The 23,528-nt window shown below is 30.7% G+C and overlaps 1 protein-coding gene across 2 annotated transcripts in view; it reads right to left on the minus strand.

The window, feature by feature from the left end:
* Window positions 1-23,301, minus strand: part of LOC139490831 (X-linked retinitis pigmentosa GTPase regulator-like) — a 31,339-nt gene extending 8,038 nt beyond the window's left edge. The window contains exons 1-17 of one of the 2 annotated variants that reach the window (XM_071277869.1): window positions 23,190-23,301; window positions 21,560-21,685; window positions 20,282-20,374; window positions 16,824-16,886; window positions 15,006-15,161; window positions 14,410-14,559; window positions 13,722-13,874; window positions 12,344-12,496; window positions 11,406-11,530; window positions 10,283-10,489; window positions 9,720-9,852; window positions 8,852-8,973; window positions 5,356-5,436; window positions 4,263-4,340; window positions 3,840-3,932; window positions 3,164-3,250; window positions 755-857 (exon numbers count right to left, since the gene is read on the minus strand). In XM_071277869.1, the coding sequence (XP_071133970.1) occupies window positions 755-857; window positions 3,164-3,250; window positions 3,840-3,932; window positions 4,263-4,340; window positions 5,356-5,436; window positions 8,852-8,973; window positions 9,720-9,852; window positions 10,283-10,489; window positions 11,406-11,530; window positions 12,344-12,496; window positions 13,722-13,874; window positions 14,410-14,559; window positions 15,006-15,161; window positions 16,824-16,886; window positions 20,282-20,374; window positions 21,560-21,685; window positions 23,190-23,220 (1,954 nt within the window). In that variant the 5' untranslated portion in view covers window positions 23,221-23,301. The remainder of the gene's footprint in view (window positions 1-754; window positions 858-3,163; window positions 3,251-3,839; window positions 3,933-4,262; window positions 4,341-5,355; window positions 5,437-8,851; window positions 8,974-9,719; window positions 9,853-10,282; window positions 10,490-11,405; window positions 11,531-12,343; window positions 12,497-13,721; window positions 13,875-14,409; window positions 14,560-15,005; window positions 15,162-16,823; window positions 16,887-20,281; window positions 20,375-21,559; window positions 21,686-23,189) is intronic. The other variant, XM_071277870.1, reaches the window with a different exon arrangement.
* Between the last annotated feature and the right edge of the window lie 227 nt (window positions 23,302-23,528).

The following is a 23,528-nucleotide window of genomic DNA, read 5'->3' on the forward strand; positions in this document are numbered from 1 at the left end:
CTTAAGCCCAAACTAGGCCTTAATGCCCCTACTCCTTTATCATATACATAAGATGACAAGTTTTCCAAGTTCTGTTGACATTTACTTTGAAAAGAAAAGAAGATTCTAAACACCTTTCTCAATCTCTGTCTGGTGTCATAAAAATTCTTCATATCTGATTTCAATGTTATTATTTTTGTGTTTTTTTTTAAATGATTTAATTAATTTTATAATGATGAACCTCTTTTCATTTAAAAACACCCAAGGACTGTATATTTGACAATGACCAAAAAGAGGAATGAATAAAAAGCTACGACAGAGACTTTGAAGACAAGATGTATATTAAATAGAAAATATGTTAAAGAAAAATTACAAAATTAAACCTGTGAAAATTCTGCCTAAAATGATTGATAAATCTGGATATTTTTCTTCTCACAACTAGGTTCCTAGCATTGTCCATGAATTTACATAAGACAAACTTTAGTCAGAGTGCAGTTATGAAAATTGTACATATGGAAGGAAGGTCGAGGGTAAAACTAATACCCTTGTAGCCTATGGCATGAGGATAAAAATATATAACATGAAAGAATCATTTAAACACAATCCACTCTTACTACCCTCAAGTTTTATTCATAAAATTCTTACAAAACTGTATATGAAACTTTAAACATAACTGAATGTTTGAATCTCAATTTACATTTTTATACAGCAACACTTGCAACTTCTGTACAGGATATGTTGAATCAGGTCAAATTGTAAATAATATCAATCTAACCTTTCTTCTTTTTATCATCTTTCTCTTCATCTGTTTCTTCGTCCTCCTCATCTTTCTCATGTTTACCTTTTCTTGGTTGAGGAACAGGTACTGTTGGCAAGGTCTGTAAAAATACTTTCTTAATAAATAAACTTTTTTTTCTATTTTGTCAAATAATTTACAAAACATTATCAAAAAAATATTAACTTTAAGATATCTACTTCTTTAGAAACTTAGCTAGTTGCAATCCTTTTGTAATTTACATTAAATCTTTTTGTATATTTGCACAATGTGAAAATTCTAGAATTACTGGGATTCCTAATGTACAGCCTGGTTCATGAAATACATAAATGGTAATGTTACTAATGTAACAATTTACCGTATATTTTCGAATTTAAAGCGCATCGTTTTATAAGCCGCACGGCCGTTTTTTGGGGGGAAGATTGTTTTTGTCCTTACATAAAACGCACCTGAATATTAAGCGCACACTGAAGAAAACGTATATTTATTCTACTGACCTGATAGTGTCATGAATATTTTCTCCTTTTGTAACTCACACCGTAATTTGTTTCATTTCTATTTTCAGATTGGTGAGAAAGTTGAGAGTATTTTTGAATATATTTATTTGTGTCATATTAAAATAAAAAATCGTAATAAAATAATTATACTTTTCTCATTGTTTTAATTATGCCAGTTTCGTTTGATGTTTTTTGTCAACAATGGCCATGTGTTGACAGCTTGGGTGTCCATTGAACCTTGTTGTTTTGATTAAAATTAGTATGGTATTGATTGCTTGTTTATTGTTTGAATTGGCATTAAGGATTTAAATTAATCTTAAAAATGTATGCATGAAAGGTCACCCAAGCCATAAAACTGCCATTGTTTACCTTGATTATGACCTACTTACCTGTACCCACGTGTGAAAACTGTTCACCCAAAAGTCAAGATTTTTTTTTAATTAAATCAATCTAAAGAATTTTATTGTTGTCTATAAAATAAAAGTTGAAGTTCTGAACGTAACAAACATTTTTCAATTTTAATTTTGTGGATAAATACAACAAACAAAACAATTTACTTTTTGCAAGTCATTGTCTATTTTGAAATGAAAGTGTTATGAGCAATGACAAGGGGGATTAAAAGAAGACGGCAATAAATAAATGTTTTAACAGATTAAATTATAAAAATTAGTATTCTTTTTTTTTTAGTTAAACATCCAATAATATTTCGTAAAGATATTTCGTTTTGAAACACAATAAAACGACAAACAGTTACTCTTCAGTATTTTATCCTGTTTGGTACCTCTTCTCAAACACGATTATCTCTCTTTGTTTATGAAGCACTTTAAAGTGTCGATTTAAGCACATGCATCACCATCGTCATTTAAAGAAACTTGTAATATTGGCAAGACACACAATCACTTTCTTTATTATTTCATTAGAAAATTTTATATTAAAACACATTAAATCAACTAACAACTACATATTTATGATAAATACACAATTAATATCCTGTATGGACACAGTTATCTTTCTTTGTTTACGAAATGAACACTAAACACATGGTTATCGACTTCCTGTAAACCAACAATGATTGAATGAAATAAAAACAAACGATTTAGTTAATATATTTATTTATTCATAACAAAATATGCAACATTAACAATTTATCAAGTCACTGCAAGCACTTGACAATCTGACTGTCTCCAGAAAACAAATCCAGATATTTTTTTCTTTCACCGTCGTCCTGAAAACAGAAAATAATACTTACATAACACGCACCCGAGTATAACACGCAGGGACAAAGACAGAGAAAAAAACCTGCGGCTTATTTAACGATTTATACGGTACCCAAAATGCAACGTTTTAGAGGAATGTTGTGTGTATATACACTTTTGTCTTGTAAAACTTATTGTTAACTTTCTGTGGATTGGTTCATTTTGTATTTAGTACCAATTTTAATGGATTGAGGAAAAAAGTTAATTTGGGGGTATATTTGATTTCATGGATTTTTAAAGTCTTCATACAAGCCATTAGGAGACGGTGGTAAAGGGTTATTTTCGTGCAACGTGTTTTTCCATTTTTATTTCAAATGCAGCCGTGAAAAAGGTTCGTTATTCGCCGTGTTTCATAAAATCCGTATAAAGATCAACGTGCAAGACGTTTTCAATTGTTCGTTCATCGTAAAATGGTAATGTTATTTCGCGTTCTTACATGTACGTGCATATACCCCCCTTCACGCCCCTCTTAGAACATAATTACCTTGTTGAAAAATCTAAAGGTTCACCTTTCCCCAAGAACCCCACAAATAATAATTAACCCACACTACTTTTAAATTAATTTTTATATCTTTCCCATAACATTGATGATCATTAATTTAAAACTAAGATGGCTGTTGAACATTATAAAAATCTTCCTAACAAACAATAATTACCCGTAATGTTGATGATGTCGATGCTTTAACTTCTTCCTCCTCAGAGTCTACATGCTTGTCTTCGCCCATCTTTGGTAATGATCTTTTCTGTAAAATAGAAAACAAACTATGAATTTTGTTATAAAAACTGTGTTTGCACAAATTTCGAAATGTAAGGGAAATTCAAAATGGAAAAATGGAAAAATTCAAATCTCATCCCCATCAAATGAATGGAAAACAACTGCCATATTTCTGAATTGGTAACTGCATTTTCTTATGTAGAAGATGGTGGATTAAACCACGTTTTATAGCTAATAAAACCTCTCACTTGATTGACAATCACATTGAATTTGTAAACACAAAATATATATAACAGATACACTTTTTCCCTCTATAAAATTGAAATAATACTTATGGTATATGACTTTTAACCTGATACATTATCTTCACTGAATAAAATACAAACATTGAAAGTCAGTAAAAGTATATTCAACTTCATATGTGAAATACCATTCCCTTATCCGGTTGATATGACCTAATGACAAGCATTTAATATTTAATAAAATGGCTTTCAACAGTAAAACCAACACATGCATTATCTCTATCAGGAGTAGTATTTATATATGCAGGTCCAAGGAAAACTATTTTAGAAGACTGATAAATTCCAATTGAAACACATAAGGTAAAATCCTAATACCGTTGGTGTAGGTTTAGATTTTGACTCCTCCTCCTCAGAGTCATCTTCATCTTCTGATTCTGTTGGTTTGGATAATTTGGATTCAGACTGTTCCTGAAATAAAATATTGACATTCTCAAGGTATACTCTGCAGAACAATCTAGTGTCAAATTAATCAATTTATTATGCAAGTCAAATATTTTCTACAAAACTTAAGAATTTCATTTTGACAAAATGCTTAGAATTGATAATGTTTTAACATGGAACATTATAAAATGATAAAAAGAATTCAAAAGAGCATGACTGACGAACAGAGATATACCATAATACGCCTTGGAAACAGGCGTATAAAATCTTGTCCATATAAGTTTTTGATTTAGCACAACTTGTAATCAATAGTTGGAAATATACCCTTAATTTTAAACAAAACATAGAAATACATACTATGTGAGATGGTTTATCTTCTTCTTCTTCTGTCTCTTCATCTGATTCATCTTCTTTTTCCTTCTTGTCTTCTTTTTTCTATTTTTAAAGTTAATAATAATTTTTCACACATGTTTATTAAATTTACAGTAACAAGTATTTTTTCTAAATACCGGTACTCACTTTTAAGAAAACAACACTATTTGATCAGAAGCTTGACAAAAATTTTGGACCAAAATTTTTTTGCACTACTCTGGTTTGATAGCATTCTATTTGGTCATTTATATTGAGGAATATTTCAATAGCTCTCTTGTTTTATCCACATTCATTCTGATGATTATTTTTATCAGATTGTTTCATTCAAGTTTAGTTTTTTTCTTCCTATTCTTTCTCAATTATATAATCAGTCTTTAAAAGTTCTAATATAATGTCATATACAATGGCTAAAGATTGTTACAAAATAGCTTCATAGAAAATCTGTAAAATTAAATTTAAAGTTTGAAAGAGTGGAAGAGATTTTACGAACTTCAAAAGCTTTCAGAAGAGTTTTGTGACAAAGCTCACAGTAAATACTGTAAATTCAGAAATTATTGTGAGGTTTTTATTTTTGCAAAAAAATGTGACAGGGTTATAATCGCAATAATTTGAACTCGCATTTTGAATTTTTTTTTATATGAATAAAACTGGCTTTTTTTCAATATCACAAAAATTAAAATTGCATTTTAGTCTAAAATGACAAATTCACAATAATAAATGCAAGCAATTATTTCTGAATTTACAGTATACAGCCAACTTTATGAAAAGATCAACTTTAACATGCAAATAATCTAGTGCATATACCAGATTTGTCAGAACTAAAAATGATCCGACCAGCAGCAAATAAGATGTAGACTTAACAATATTTCTTAGAACGAACTGATTGAAACATCATGAGCTGATGACTATGTCCTTTTTGCAGCAAAGAATGTTAGAAATGAAAGAAAATTTAGAAATGTATATAATGCCATGAAAAAAAAATTATTTCTTTGCAAACACACAAATGTGATATTAGAGTAAATATCAGACACCCAACAAATTCATGCATTGCAATAAACATTAATTCATGCAGAAATACCTGTACATCTTCTAATGGTTTCTGCGTAGAGGGGCGGGGCATTGGGCGTGGTACTGACTGAACCCTGTTTGTTTTTACTTCCTGTGTATATAGGCATAGTGTACATTTATTGCAGTAAAAAGTCCATTAGCATTTGTTTACAATAGTTGCACGAGTTTAAACATGTCCAAATACACAACAAACATAAATATCTATGGAAATACATCTGTTTACCCTCAACACAAAATGTTATTGATAAAGTTTTGATAAGTTTATGCTGTTCATCCCACAACCAAAGCAGCATATTTGTCATGTAAGATAGAAATGGTGCACATCTGCCTTTTAAACTGTAATTATAAACTTCACTCAAATGTTTCCAAAAAAATTTCAGAACTTCTTGAAAGGTGTTTCTTTAGCTTTCCTTTCATGTTCTATAAACTTTGTACTACAATAAAACTTATTGCGAACCCTATGATAGTTTTCCATAGATTCACCTGCAAGTTACCTGTCAATTTAAACTTTTGTAAGTTCTATTGTCCCATCTTACAAATACAACAGGTATTATTATACCTTACATATATTTTAAACAATTCTATTGGGTGAAACGTTATCACGTGACATGGAATAATTCAGTTGTTTTTCATTCAATTGCAAGGAAGGACGAATAACCCTAAAAATTTGCACCAGCGGTGAATAACCCTATTATTCACCGGTGAATAACCCTATTATTCACCGGTGAATACCGTATAAATCGTTAAATAAGCCGCAGGTTTTTTTCTCTGTCTTTGTCCCTGCGTGTTATACTCGGGTGCGTGTTATGTAAGTATTATTTTCTGTTTTCAGGACGACGGTGAAAGAAAAAAATATCTGGATTTGTTTTCTGGAGACAGTCAGATTGTCAAGTGCTTGCAGTGACTTGATAAATTGTTAATGTTGCATATTTTGTTATGAATAAATAAATATATTAACTAAATCGTTTGTTTTTATTTCATTCAATCATTGTTGGTTTACAGGAAGTCGATAACCATGTGTTTAGTGTTCATTTCGTAAACAAAGAAAGATAACTGTGTCCATACAGGATATTAATTGTGTATTTATCATAAATATGTAGTTGTTAGTTGATTTAATGTGTTTTAATATAAAATTTTCTAATGAAATAATAAAGAAAGTGATTGTGTGTCTTGCCAATATTACAAGTTTCTTTAAATGACGATGGTGATGCATGTGCTTAAATCGACACTTTAAAGTGCTTCATAAACAAAGAGAGATAATCGTGTTTGAGAAGAGGTACCAAACAGGATAAAATACTGAAGAGTAACTGTTTGTCGTTTTATTGTGTTTCAAAACGAAATATCTTTACGAAATATTATTGGATGTTTAACTAAAAAAAAAAGAATACTAATTTTTATAATTTAATCTGTTAAAACATTTATTTATTGCCGTCTTCTTTTAATCCCCCTTGTCATTGCTCATAACACTTTCATTTCAAAATAGACAATGACTTGCAAAAAGTAAATTGTTTTGTTTGTTGTATTTATCCACAAAATTAAAATTGAAAAATGTTTGTTACGTTCAGAACTTCAACTTTTATTTTATAGACAACAATAAAATTCTTTAGATTGATTTAATTAAAAAAAAATCTTGACTTTTGGGTGAACAGTTTTCACACGTGGGTACAGGTAAGTAGGTCATAATCAAGGTAAACAATGGCAGTTTTATGGCTTGGGTGACCTTTCATGCATACATTTTTAAGATTAATTTAAATCCTTAATGCCAATTCAAACAATAAACAAGCAATCAATACCATACTAATTTTAATCAAAACAACAAGGTTCAATGGACACCCAAGCTGTCAACACATGGCCATTGTTGACAAAAAACATCAAACGAAACTGGCATAATTAAAACAATGAGAAAAGTATAATTATTTTATTACGATTTTTTATTTTAATATGACACAAATAAATATATTCAAAAATACTCTCAACTTTCTCACCAATCTGAAAATAGAAATGAAACAAATTACGGTGTGAGTTACAAAAGGAGAAAATATTCATGACACTATCAGGTCAGTAGAATAAATATACGTTTTCTTCAGTGTGCGCTTAATATTCAGGTGCGTTTTATGTAAGGACAAAAACAATCTTCCCCCCAAAAAACGGCCGTGCGGCTTATAAAACGATGCGCTTTAAATTCGAAAATATACGGTAACCTTTTCAGTTTGTTGATTTGTACTTGAGTTACCTCCCATGAAAATGACGTCACAGACGTAAATAAACAAAATGGCACCGTTCATGTTACACTGGAAGCCCACCGAGAGAAATGGAAATAAGGCAGTGGTCATGAAAAGAGTGCCAGCAGCCGTGTCTCTTATAAACGGTCCTTTTCAGGGCCATCTATATTTTACAAAAAGATTCTACCTTTGTTGTACATTCGAGAAATTCCAGAACACAAAGCCGTTAAATGTATTTTCAGCTTGTGTGTTTGTGTTGACTGTTGTGTAAAGTCCAAAGAAGTGTTCGAAAGGCCTTTCCAATTTTAGTTCGGTATAATAAAACAATTGTGGCCCCTTAGAGTCGATGAATATCCAAAATTGTCAACCCTTAAAAGTTATTTCACTTCGGGCTGCGCCCTCAATGAAATAACCTTCTCGTGTTGACAATTTTGGATATTCACCTCTTCAACGGGCCATAATTGTATATTGTTCTCTGTATAGTTTATTTGATGGGACCTTTAAATTTCTTCTAGGAGAAATATATCACTCATTGATTAATTTACCTGACCAAAAAATTATCTTATTGAAATACTTCTATAAACTCACATAAACTGTATGCAATATTGTATTTATTCAATATATCATTAATATATTTTCAATCTGTTCAATATAAAATCTGGTTTAATAACAAAAAGTTTATTTCAGACACATTTTTTAGTATTTTCCAATGAGTTTGCATGTTTTTGTTGTTTTTCATTTATAGACTTATGTTTATGAAGACCTAGTTAATTTAAAAATAATAATATTCAAATTTTTATTTATCAAACACACAAAAATATTGAATATTTGATCAGAAATCAACTTTCAATTTTTGAATCAGTATTAATATTGAACACATTAAAAACGAGTTATTGGTATTGAATAAATACTACACCACATGCAGTTTTGTGAGTCCTTACTTAGTATTGGTATAAGTATAATTTCATCATTGACAGTTCAATTTTTTGTTCAGGTAAATTAATCAATGAGTGATATATTTCTCTTGGAAGAAATTTAAAGGTCCCAGTGAATAAACTACACAGAGAACAATACCTGTTGTATTTGTTAGATGGGACAATAGAACTGCCAAAAGTTCAAATCGACAGGTAACCTGCAGGTGAATCTATAGAAAACTATCATAGGGTTTGCAATAAACAATATTCACTTTTAAATTATTTGAAAAGATAAATTTTTCATTTGTTACACACTGAAAAATCCCAAAGTGAAAATTTCCTATCAGACTAAAACAATAGTTATATATACCTCTATATTTTTATTCACATTTGAATCCGCCTCCTCCTCCTCATCTGTCTCAGATTCTTCATCACTGTCCTCATCTTTTTTGTGTTTAGATTTATCTCCTTGGTCGACTGTGTTGTGTAGTACTGTTAAAATTAATCAGTTTAAATAAACATCTTAAAGATATAAGCTTGTTGTTACTTTGGATTCATGATTATTAGTTGGATACCAATTTTCATTGATTTTGTGGGTAAGATAAACCACAGAATTAAAAGTTCAACGAATGATAAACTTTCTTAAGGCTTGTATGAATACCTCCCCAAAACCACGAAAGTAAGTATCCATGAACATACAAGTTTGCCTTTATACACAAAAATTGGTACCCACGAAAATAAATGAATCCACAGTATATAGATGTGTGTTTTTTGTCCTTGCTTTATAATCAATAACCTATAGTTGCTGTCATGTAAAATTGGCAGTGTTTTTTGTCCTTGCTTTATAATCAATAACCTATAGTTGCTGTCATGTAAAATTGGCACTGGTTTTTTTGTAGAATTTTTTTAAATTACCAGCTGGGTTCACTCAAGATAATATTAATCAATTAGTGAAATCAAAAATCATTCCAAAACACCACTACTGTACTACATTTTATTGTGTTTGCATAATTTATATTCACTGTTGCTGATGTTTATTGTAGTGAACAAGATATCTGTTTAGTTGTGCAACTATTAGATAAAAATAAATATTAAATAAAAAGAAAATCACAAGAAGATATGACTGCAACAAATAACTTTAAAACAGAACAATACAGCGCAGTGTTTTGATTGAGAAATGAGTTTTCACTAACAGTATATAACCACATGATTTCATATTGTTTTACTCAATTTATTACCTTTATTTTCACTGTGTACACCATGTATTCTTTCTTTAGCAAGAGGAGTTTCATTAGGTGGCATTGTGGCACTTAATGGTGGTGGCTTGTTGTTATTTAATTCTGGTAACTGTCTCTTGATAATAGATGGACTCTGAAATGATAATTAATATTAATGTCATGATGATAGTTATACATGTAGTTTTTATAACAAGTGAGAATCCAATATTGCTTGTTATCAACTTGATTTACTTACTTTCAATATAATAATAAATCTCTCAAGTTACTGGATAAGCAAATCAAATTAATGTAGATTTTGGTACCACTTTTTTGTATCACACTCCATGCAGTGTGGTACAAGAAATATTTCTTCATGCAAGAAATAGAAAACAAACCACAACCATAATTTTTACATATGAGACAAGATTTCACATGTGGCAGAATCCAGGATTTTTGAGAGGAGCCTGAGGAGGATTGTAATTTCATAAAACTGTATATATAATATTGCCAAGTGTACTGAAGATTTAATGCTAAAAGAGGGGCAGGGGTGTGATTTCTACCTGATATAACATAAAATTACTTACTTTACTTAATGTGTTTTGTCTACGTTTTTCTCTTGCTGTAAAGCTGTTATTGAGATCTAATGACCCGTCAGCTTTCAAGGATGCGTTCAGTAGATTCTTGTTGACAATTTCTGGAGATTCTTCAGCCTCCTCTTCAGAACTTTCCTCGATCTCTGTTTGTAACCTCTTATGACCTACTGTCAACATGTGACAACCTCCACAAGATACCTGTAATTAAATATGTAAATTTCAAATATTTGTTTTGTGTTTCTGTAGCATTATAATTCAAATACTGGGATTCATTTATTTTCTGGGTACCAATTTGTGTGGATTGACGAAAACTTGCATATTTGTGGATATTTAAATTCATGATTTTATGTAAAGTCTGCATACAATTCTTTAGAAAATCTGTAATTTGTTGAACATTTAAAATTGTGGTCAATTTACTACCATCAATATCAATAAAACCAAAATGCAGTGTATTTGAAGATATCAGTTAATTAATGATGTTAAATAAAAGGTATAACAAGCATTCTGTGAGTATTGCCTGGCAATACATAGTCCCCTACCGTTTAAAAATTCATTGTACTAGAACTCTAACTTGATCTATAACTTGTCATGGTGTAAACAAACTATTTAACACATATCAAGTCAATATCCTCAAACGTGATGAAAATGTGGAAAATTGATTATATGAGTGAATTTTTTAAGTCCAAGGACCATAACTCTGCACAAAATCATCAGACCAGGACTAAATCTGAAATTATCTGTTACTTGTTAAGATAAAACTATATATACCATTTATCAAGTCAATATCTTCAAGCATGAGGGAAAAATGGTGAGGAAAAGTGATTATTTGAGTGAATTTTCTAAGTTCAAGGACCATAACTCTGCACAAAATTGTCAGACCAGAACAAAATTTGAACTTAATTTGGACCTTATCATGATAAAACAATACACCAAATATCAAATCAATATCTTCAAGCACAAAGAAAAAAGTGTGGAAAACTGATGGATGCACAGACAGAGAGTCCCCTTTGACTTCCTCAATAGAGGACTAACAAACTTCAAAATATCAAGTAAATGTACTGATAAATATACAGCGTCTGATCTCCTAATGAACATGTATAAGCAATATTTGTACCTGAGTTACATGAAAGTTTTTAAATCTTTCAATTAGCGTAGGAACATAAATATTGCAGTAGCTTTCTTGACCTTGACCTAGTTTACCATGTCTTCCATCTCCAAATGTGTATAACTGGTCTTTTTCTGAAAAAGATATGCAAAATGCAAATGGACTTGTAAATTAACTTGTATGATAAGATTGTTTTGGTAGGTGAAACCAATCAAAGAAAAATTTCCTTTACTTCAAACTCAAAATTAATTTGTTTTTTTAATCCCACTTTTTACATGTTTTATGGGATATCAATTGCTATAGCATCAGCTTTCTTTCCAATTTTTACCATTGTAAATATAAATTCAAAACAAAAGAAAATTTGAAAACAACTAAACAATACAAGTTCACAAAATTGACAATATTAATGACAAGGACAGCCACAAATAATAGTCCTATTTGGGATGACTCAATCATCTCCTCTTTATCATAAAGATAAGTGAAATAACAGGATTGCCTATTTCAGCATTATTTCTATTAAATAGTAAAATATAAATCTCCTAGCATTTACTAGAACATTTGAAATTCTGAAAATGTTTTGAAAAACATACCAATGTGAAATTTATCTTCCTATTTACATTTTGTGATCATCTTGCAATGTTTGAAAATCAAATTCAACAAATAATAAGATTTGATTTTTGTGTTTTAGTGCCACTTTTAAGCACCACATTTAGGCTATTTCATGGCTGCCAGTTTTTATTGGTGGAGGAATCTGGAGTGCCTGAAAAAAACCATGACCTTCAATAGAAAAACTGACAATCCTAGTCTATTAAGATTGGAGTCGAGTGCACCTGCATGAGCCGGGGTTTGAACTCACAACCTCAATGTTGACTGGCTAGTTATTACAGTCAAAACTACTCAGACCACTCGGCCACCAAAGCCCCAAATAATAAGAAATAGAGTATTACCTGATATAAGAGCTGTATGACTATCTCCACATGAGACTTGTTTGATTTTTGGTTTACAAAATATTTGTTTAGGTGATGGAGTTTCCAGAGTTCTGTTTCCATGTCCCAGCTGACCATTGTTACCATCACCGAAGGAATAAGCTTTACCAGATTCTGAAAAAATTTACAATACTTTGTAACTTTCTATATATACTTATCTTGTAAAAAACAAAAATGTGTTTTCAGTACACAGATGCCCAACTTGCACTATCATTTTCTATGTTCAGTGGTGTGAAGTTGTGGTAATAAATTTGGTAATAAAATTAGAAAGATCATATCATAGGGAACATGTGTACGAAGTTTCAAGTTGTTCGGACTTCAACATCATCAAAAACTTTAACCTGAAACAGGACAGATGGAGGAACAGACGAACGTACGGACGCACAGACCAGAAAACATAATGCCCCTCTACTATCATAGGTAAGGCATAAAAATAGCACGTAAATTCAAACAGAATATTTTTTAATGCACTGATTATCTTAACTTACCAATGCAACTTTTTCTTAATTTTTTTTAAACCAGAAGTTTATAATTCGTCTTCTTAAATTATATGTAACACATCAAAATGGCACATATTACTTTTATTTAAACATTTTTTAGGATGATATGACTGCTAGAAGACTATTAGAGACAGACAGACAAACAGATGTAAATCTATAAATTTAGCACATAACAGCAAGTTTGGTTTACTTTGTTTACAATAGGTCAATACAATTAATATTTTGTGGCTTAACTATAACTGTCTTAAAGATCACTGACACTGCAGAGGTATAAGGAACATCTTTTACATCACATTTTACAGCGGATTCCAAGGAGTATGTAACTAAAGGTAATATCTCTGGTTAGCTTGCTTGCTAGCTGAACTGTGAAGTCATTGTTAGGTAAGGTAAACTACCCTTCTTTCGAAGTAGCCTCGTCCTAAAGACAGATAGATGCGTTATCTGTGGGACTTTTCTACTCTTAAAGGAGGATAGTTTACCTAACCTAACAATGACTTCACGGTTCAGCTAGCAAGCAAGCTAACCAAAGATATTACCGTTAGCTACATACTCATTGAAATCTGCTGTAATGATGATTTGTTCATCATACAAGAAGGCATACATTTTGTTTTTGGTAGTAATTTTTACATTTGTCAAATTAATTTGTTTGACTGCAATTAATTCTTTTATCTGTTAACTACCTAAAAGAAATTAGTACAATTGCCTAACATTTTTACATAATATCATTTTAGAACACATTTACCCAAATTTGGATGTACAAAAATAAATGGAAATGGAAAACTTTTTATTTAAATTTAAAATGATTTGTTTAATATTGCAAGAACAAGAACTAGTCTTACCTAATAAAACAACTGTATGAGTATTCCCACAAGATACTTGTTTGGCTTTTTCTGGAAGTTCCACTTTTGTAGGTACAAAGGCTTTGATATCTGCATCCCCTAGTCCTAACTTGCCTCCATCACTCTCACCAAAGGTATATAATTCACCAGATTCTGCAATTGAAAAAAAAGGATTACTGTTAATGCTTATTCAAATCAAATTTGCTATAGATAAAAGTTTAGCATCTTTTCAATTCATCTCGGCATGGTCAGTTTTAACTAATAGAAAAATAAATTCAATCTAAATGAATCAAATTTGATCTACAACACAATGCCCATACATGAATAGAGTAATAGATAATTAAAAAAAAAAAATTCAATATCATAATATAAATCCAAACTATCATTTGTAAAAAACAAGATGAAACAAGAATGTGTCCATAGTACAAATATGCCCCACTCGCACTATCATTTGCTATGTTTGGAGGACTGTAAAATTTAGGTCGATACTCTAACTTGGCATTAAAACTAAAAAGATCATACTATAGGGAACTAGTTTTATTTTTTTGGACTTCAAATTCATCAAAAGCTACCTGGACTTAAAACTTGAAACCTGAAGCAGGACAGAAGAACGAACTAATGAATGCACAGACTGAAAAACATAATGCCTCTAGGTAGGGCATAATAAAACATGTGACTTTATTCTTACCTGTCACGAAAGCTGTATGGTAATAACCACATGACAGACATGTGACTTTGCCTTCTATATCTAACAGTTGTGGCTGTGGACATTCTGTTTCGTCCCCAAGACCAAGTTGTCCTTCACTTCCACCTCCCCAAACATACACTTCACCATCCTCTGTAACAAAAAACATTCAGCTATTCTATTGTTTACAGCTAATATTAACAAAGAGCTTAATTTACAAAAAATAAATAAAACTTTTCTAATAGAATATCAAAAACCTTCACTTTCTAGAAAGCTTATACAGGCACAGAAATGTAAAACTTACTTTATTTACAAACTGGTGAAAGAGTTTGAAGTAAATTTTCAAAAATATTTTACAAAGGGTGTTTCTATTTTGTGTGATCAACTTCTAATCAACTTTCAATTCACAGAATTGATAAAGCTTCAGTATAATGTATAGCCTAACTTGTACATAACAAAAATATATTGCAAAATAGAACTATTTTGTGAAGTTGGCACAGTTGGCTTGATGTATTATTGACATTTACTCAAACCGGCTTGAAAGTATATGAACAACAAAGATAATAATATTCCAATTCCTCTCCATCATATTGTTTTACCTGTTAATGCAGCAGAGTGATCTGCCCCTGCTGACAACTGTTTATATTTATGTGTAGATATTCCTGTTATTTCTCTAGGTTCATTACTACTAGAACAATCTTCTATACCAAGCTGGCCTTCAGAATTAGCACCAAAGGAATAAAGTTTACCAGATTCTGAAATAAAGACAAAAATTCAAATTTGACAGATTATAAAGTCTGGTAATTATATAATGTGATCAATAAATTGTTTGATATATTCATCTGAGGATTTGTCATAAAACAAAACGTGTTATAAGTAAAACATTGTCTTTGTCTTTATATTGTGTTGGTTAATACTGGTCAATAGGTGTCTGAAATGCAAGAATATCCTGACATTTTTTCCATAAATAAATCATTGATGCTATATACTACTATCATGGTTCTATTTTCAGTTTTGTTTTTATTTCTTATGTTTTTTACAATTTTCTTTAGTGCATCAATGCTGTTCATTCCTTTATGCTCTCTACTACTTTTGTCACTGTGATGCAATAAAACAAGAGTTGAAGTGAAAAAAACATTACAAATGCCTGCTGCATGCTCTCAAACTTAGGTTTACTCACTGGTCAAATGCCTCTGGCATTATCAAATGTTTATTTACAGGTACAATTTGTTAATCAAATCACATTAATATCTGTTTACCCTTTCAGTCATAACCTTTGTAATATGTTTTAAATCTAAAGACTTAGATGACCACTTAAAATGAGATCAAGAACATATGAAATAATTAAGAGAGACACAATCTGATACTCCTCACACCCATCCAAATAGCAAATATTGTTGACACATAATGCAGAGATAAATAAAGGCAACAGTAGTATACCGCTGTTCAAAACTCATAAATCCATGGACAAAAAACAAAATCGGGTTAACAAACTAAAACCGAGGGAAACGCATTAAATATTAGAGGAGAACAACGACATAACACCGAAACGTAACACACACAGAAACGGACCAAGCATCAGACAAAACACCACGAGAATAACAAATATAACATGAAAACCAAATACATGAATTTGGGATAGACAAGTACCGTGCCACGTCTTATCTCAATTTCTCAAAAATAAGAGAAAACACAAACGACTCAACGTTAAAATGCAACACACACAGAAACGAACAATAATATAACAATGGCCATCTTCCTGACTTGGTACAGGACACTTTTAAAGGGGAATAAAAGTGGTGGGTTGAACCTGGTTTTGTGGCATGCCAAACCTCGCACTTTAATGGCAAAGTTAAATATAACATTGAAATGGCAACATAATATTACAGGACTACAATACAAATTAAAAGAACATATTAGACAAAGAAAAACATGATTAATAGAAAAACACTATGGTTGAACATTTTTCTAGGCAGGTATAAGTCAAAGACAGTATTGATCTAGATTAAGGTGAAAATTAAACTTCAGATGCAATTCATGGTAGATAGTAAAGCTGTTAAGTTATAACACCTACTCCCAAGAAACATGATTTCAATCTTAAAACTGGTTTGTAGTTTTTACTTTTTTCTTAAGTAATTCAAGTGGAACAATATATTGTATTTCACCAGCATTTCATGGTTTATAGCAATGTTTCAAAAGTCAAGTATTTCTCTTTAATAAACTGAATTCATCAGCTGATCACCAAGAAATTATGTTTCAAGTCTGACATCAGTTCAGACAATCATTCAGTGTAGTCATTTTACATTTTTGATTCAGTTATGCCTTACTAGGACAAAACTGCAAAAAATGGCAATTTCCAAGACTAATTCTTCTTGTTCTAATCATTCCTGGTGTAAAACATGAAATGTCATAATTACCTGTAGCTACTATTGTATGGACTCTACCACATGCCACTAAATAACTTTTTTCTTGTTTTAATTCTGTAAAATTAAGGAAAAAAGTACAATATGATAATTATTATATACAGTTAAGTGACAGACGTAAATCAAACAAACCTCTATAATACACAAGGTTAAAAAAGAAGAGGTTCTTCATGTTCTAAGGTGTGAAAGACATTGACTAACAAGAGGCTCTCAAGAGCCTGAATCGCTCACCTGAATTTTTTTGGTTTAATCTCTCATCAATGATTATTTTGGCTTTTCAATTTATTTAAATGTTCTTTGAATCGTCCTATTTTCTTCAAAAGCAAAAAAAAATCATTTTCTCCTATGTTCTATTTTAGCCATAGGAGCTATGTTTCTTGACATACAAGGAAATGAAATATAAAATTTATACTAGATACTCTGAAACTCTGAAACTCATTTAGCCTAAGTTTGGCTGAAATTGATACAGCAGTTTCATAAGAGAAGATTTTTTAGAGTAAGTCAACATGATGAACAAATTGTGAAAAAAGTCTTTAAAGGGCAATAACTCCTAAAGAGGTCAATTGACAATTTTGGTCAAATTGACTTATTTGTAGATCTTACTTTGCTGATCATATTTGCTGTTTACAGTTTATCTTTATCTATAATAATATTCAAGATAATGACCAAAAACTGCAAAATTTCCTTAAAATTACCAATTAAGTGGCAGCAACCCAACAATTGGATGTTTGATTCATCTGAAAATTTCAGGGCTGATAGATATTGACCTAATGAACATTTTTACTCCATGTCAGATTTGCTCTTAATGCTTTCGTTTTTGAGATATAAGCCAAAAACTGCATTTGACCCCTATGTTCTATTTTAAGTAACGGCGGCCATGTTTTTTGACGGATCAAAAATCAAAGCACACACTTTGTGCAGGATAATCTAAGGAACAACCATGCTAAGTTTTAACCAAATCCATTCAGTAGTTTCAGAGGAGAAGATTTTTTAAAGTTAGCAAATATGATGAACAAATTGTGAAAAATTGTCATTAAAGGACAATAACCCCTTAAGGGGTCAATTGACAATTTTGGTCATATTAACTTATTTGTAGATCTTACTTTGCTGATCTTTTATGCTGTTTACAGTTTATCTTTATCTATAATAATATTCAAGATGACCAAAAACTGCAAAATTTCCTTAAAATTACCAATTAAGTGGCAGCAACCCAACAATTGGATGTTTGATTCATCTGAAAATTTCAGGGCTGATAGATATTGACCTAATGAACATTTTTACTCCATGTCAGATTTGCTCTTAATGCTTTCGTTTTTGAGATATAAGCCAAAAACTGCATTTGACCCCTATGTTCTATTTTAAGGAACGGCGGCCACGTTTTTTGACGGATCAAAAATCAAAGCACACACTTTGTGCAGGATAATCTAAGGAACAACCATGCTAAGTTTTAACCAAATCCATTCAATAGTTTCAGAGGAGAAGATTTTTTAAAGTTAGCAAATATGATGAACAAATTGTGAAAAATTGTCATTAAAGGACAATAACCCCTTAAGGGGTCAATTGACAATTTTGGTCATATTAACTTATTTGTAGGTCTTACTTTGCTGATCTTTTATGCTGTTTACAGTTTATCTTTATCTATAATAATATTCAAGATAATGACCAAAAACTGCAAAATTTCCTTAAAATTACCAATTAAGTGGCAGCAACCCAACAATTGGATGTTTGATTCATCTGAAAATTTCAGGGCTGATAGATATTGACCTAATGAACATTTTTACTCCATGTCAGATTTGCTCTTAATGCTTTCGTTTTTGAGATATAAGCCAAAAACTGCATTTGACCCCTATGTTCTATTTTAAGTAACGGCGGCCATGTTTTTTGACGGATCAAAAATCAAAGCACACACTTTGTGCAGGATAATCTAAGGAACAACCATGCTAAGTTTTAACCAAATCCATTCAGTAGTTTCAGAGGAGAAGATTTTTTAAAGTTAGCAAATATGATGAACAAATTGTGAAAAATTGTCATTAAAGGACAATAACCCCTTAAGGGGTTAATTGACAATTTTGGTCATATTAACTTATTTGTAGATCTTACTTTGCTGATCTTTTTTGCTGTTTACAGTTTATCTTTATCTATAATAATATTCAAGATAATGACCAAAAACTGCAAAATTTCCTTAAAATTACCAATTAAGTGGCAGCAACCCAACAATGGTTTGTTTGATTCATCTGAAAATTTCAGGGCTGATAGATATTGACCTAATGAACATTTTTACTCCATGTCAGATTTGCTCTTAATGCTTTCGTTTTTGAGATATAAGCCAAAAACTGCATTTGACCCCTATGTTCTATTTTAAGTAATGGCGGCCATGTTTTTTGACGGATCAAAAATCGAAGCGCACATTTTGTGCAGGATATACTAAGGAACAATCATCTTAAGTTTCATTCAAATCCATTCAGTAGTTTCAGAGGAGAAGATGTTTGAAAAATTGTTAACGACGACGACGACGGACGCCAAGTGATGAGAAAAGCTCACATGGCCAGGTGAGCTAATAATACAATACTATGTACGAAAAATGTAGCTTATCTTTTGAATTCAAATAACTGTATCAGTACAAAAAAATGCACAATATTTCAATTAATTTTTATAATTTACACATAAAAAATACTGATTAACAACTCTAAAATAAAACCAATAGGGTAAACATGAAACAGAAAAAATATAGGTTAACTAAATTAGGCAAAACATAGCAATTTTCAATCGATAACTACCTAACATATATATTACAACCAAGAAAATGTATGTAAAATAGCAGTATTCTCCAAAATGCCTTACTGTCCCTTGGTATCCTCAAAATATTCCAGTAATTTTTACAATACTAAGAATGTATTATAGGTGGTAGGCTAAATTTTAGGGAAACGAAAGAGTGATATTTCAAAGCTCAGTGTTTTCCCTAGGTTATTTAAGAGAAGCAGTCTTGATTTGCATTATTTTTTGACTGCCATGCTATGTGAAAAAAATTTATCACTGAATATTGTAAACATGAAGTGAGCAGAGACAAAACTCAACAGTTAATCACTGGTGTTACGGGACTGATAATTTGAAACACATATAGTGCTGGTCATTTAAATGAATCTGCTAAGGAGAGTACTGTATTGCTCTTAATTAAATAAAATAAGAATGTGGCTGAGATCATGAATGCCCCCGCTTAAGCTTTGCAATAAACAAGTTAAAAAAGGGACATAACTCACGGTTCTAATTTGAACTCTGTCTGTGGTTCTTAATAATATGTATGAGTTTCCTAAAATTTGGATGAGACAAACTTAAGTTAGAGTGAGGAAACAAAAATGAAACGGATAGACAATGGAAGGAAGGATGGAAGAACAGTTAAGGTCACTTAATGCCCCTATTGCCTATGGAGGGTCATAACTAGCTGATTGACTTACTTTTAACACAGGTTGGTTTGTATGCAGGCTTTGTATGATCTAAACCTAACTGTCCCCAGTCATTAGCACCAAAGGTAAAAACTCTTCCTGTTTCTACAAAACAAAGAAACAATTAGCTCTTATAATCAATTAAGTGTATTGTATGTTCTGTAAACAAATGGCATGGTAATAAAAAGTACATGTCTAAGATCACATCTTTTTTACTGGTGAAAGCAGATTCAGACTTAAGTAATCAGTATTGGTACATTGTAGTTGTATTTTAAAAGTTAGGCTCACTATAGATGTTTCCTACATGTATCTGGTACAAATGTATAAATAATTTAAAATGAATTATTCTAACATTTCAAGACTATTGATTTTTATTCTATATTTTCAAATTCAACTTGCAGTGTCAAATTATATACAAATAAATCATTTGGATTCTGAGTCACAGTAGTTCATGTCTTTAATAAATAAATCTTTTGAAGTTAAGTTGATTCAACATATTGGTGTTCTGGAAAGTTGATTTAAGAAGAACCTATAAATTTTTACATGGTACATGTAATCTATATTTTCTCATAATGTTGCCTAAAATCAATAAGTATACAGTTACTGTACCTGTATGGAAACATTTACTAAAGGTGATACACAACACATTGACTAAAATTAATTTGGCTTGTTTAATTTTTACATAATTTTTTACAAAATATTAACTTTGAGTCTTTGACCCTTTGACAAAAATATGAAAATTAAAATTGAACCTACCATTTCATCAGAAAAATTTCATAGGTTATTTAGCAGTTTGCAATTTTATTATCAAATCAAAACATAACTATTCATTGAAACCATTCTGGTGCTATTGCTAATACATTTGTGTATGTACTGTATCCTGCATGCTTGTTCATAAATTCTCTTCTTTTATTAAGCATGTTAATTGTATATTTGTATATTTAGAAAAAAAATAAATGAAATAATCACTTTAAAGGGTTGAAACCAGTTATCTTTTTAAAGGAAAATTAGACTTTCTTAAGATATTTGATTAACTCAATAAATATTGATTACATGTATATGACTGACTATGGACTCAGTATCACAAAAGGGAAGCATCGATCATGATCTGTGAAGGAAAGGCTTATACTATACATAATCTTGCATATATATATACTTAATGTTTCTGCTACAATGTACATGTATGCTGGGTTGGTTAACACTGATTTTCTTTTTGTTTCATTTAAAGATTTTTTTTTAATGGCCACATAAAAGTTTAAGAGTGCCCTTCATGTACATTTATATACTAACCATTAACTATAGCTGTATGTTCATCACCACAAGCAACATGTAAAACCTTATCATTTTTTACCCAAAATTTGCTAGGTAAATTGTCTGCAAACTTGCTTTTTCCAAAGGTAAACACGCCCCCTGTTTCTGCAATATAAAGCATGGAAAGTGTTATAATGTAATTATCAATAAACATGTTTGTTGTTGTACATGTTATAGACACTTACATGTATGTACAATGTATTTAAAAGCTGTTCAAATTACAGGTACTTTATGTATCTTACCCAGCAAGATTCACCACATGTGGTCTGAATAAAAATTCCAATATAATCTTTATGTAACAATTACCTTCATTGAAATCTCTAAATTATGTATTTAAATTACCATATTAGTGTATAAAAAATGCTAACATTGTTAAATTTAATCATATATTCAGCATGTTCAGTAATTCTCATCTAAAAATGTGTAGATTTATATGATATACAACAATGAAAGTCCGACTTAGTATGTCATTTATATGTCCTCCTGGCTAGAGGAACTTCAATACTTTTATATTGTTATTTATTTTCACACATGCAAAACAAAATATGCATTCCCCATTTTATTATATGAACCATGATGAACTGTAGTTATATATTAGTTCATGAAAATAAAATCATTCATTCATTCAGTTTAATAAAAACTTTTAAATCCATAATATTGTAGCTTTAATAGTCATGATAGTACAAAAATGTAATAGATTAAAGAGGTGTCAAAAATGTTAAGGACAATTAATTATGATTTGACAGCTTTATCAATACATGTAAGCAATATTTAACATGATTGAAAAGATGGCTTTAATCTTAATTAATTATATTAAATTAATAGATCATATGTTGATGTGTTTATTTTTCAGACATTGCTCAGCTTGCAGAAATATTACAAAGTACAAAATGTATCACTATATTTATATGTTGGTAACACAAATAAAAAAAAAAAATTGCGTATATATATGTCAAACATTGAAGAGGGGGGCAGGACCTTTTTCGGGAAGTCATGATCAGGTGTTTTTAAGCTAAGGATTTCGGGATTGACCCTTTTGGGATTGACCAGGATTTCTTTTTTTTTTGAATTTCAGGATTTCAGGATTTAATTCTTTTTAAATTCAGGACATCAGGATTTCATGTATTTAAGCCTGAGAGTTCGGGATCAGGACCCCTCCGAACCCCCTCATTGAAGTAATAGCATGCAGAGATTTGGTAATCATATTACATTTAAGGTTTATTATACATTATTCCTGGATAAAAAAAAAAACATGTATTCATAAATTCGTGACTACTAAACAACCCGGTGCGAAACGACCAGGTCACGCGAGGAATTATCGACGGTTCTTGTGCCAATTCCGAAATTTATGATAGCTTCCAAAGTGTCATAATCTTTTCGACTAATAATGGGTTCACATGCAATTGTTGATCATTCTTGTGCTGAAGTGAGTGAAAAGGTGAACAACATGCAAGATGAGACATGAACGGATGATTATTTTTTTTAAATACGACGGAATCCTTTAACAATTGGGGGATCTTTTCGGTGTATTTTGTTAATTTTTTTACGAATGCTATTGAGCATTTGTCAAAAATACAAACAATGAAAGATAGAACGCAAATATTTCTACCTGGAACATCGGAATCATCTTCGGCGGCCATGTTTGTATCCTAAACAACATTTCAAATTACCCGTATGTTGTAAACAGTGCGATGAAAACACGTGGTATCTTTACACTAAATTTAATGTGGCCACGCCCACTAATCTACTTTCGATTTGTTCTTCTACTTAATCCATCCGGTTTTTTATGATAATTAACAGCTGTATTATAGTTTACTACAGTTTAGATTGATAAGAAGTTGTCCATTGAAAAAAACAATTAAGAAACTGACAAAAAACATTTTAATCAGTATTATCAGAAGTCAATGGCATTAGTACACACTTCTGGTACATCATTATAGATTATATA

This window comes from Mytilus edulis, chromosome 10 (assembly GCF_963676685.1).
Source record: "Mytilus edulis chromosome 10, xbMytEdul2.2, whole genome shotgun sequence".
Taxonomy (NCBI): Eukaryota; Metazoa; Mollusca; class Bivalvia; order Mytilida; family Mytilidae; genus Mytilus; species Mytilus edulis.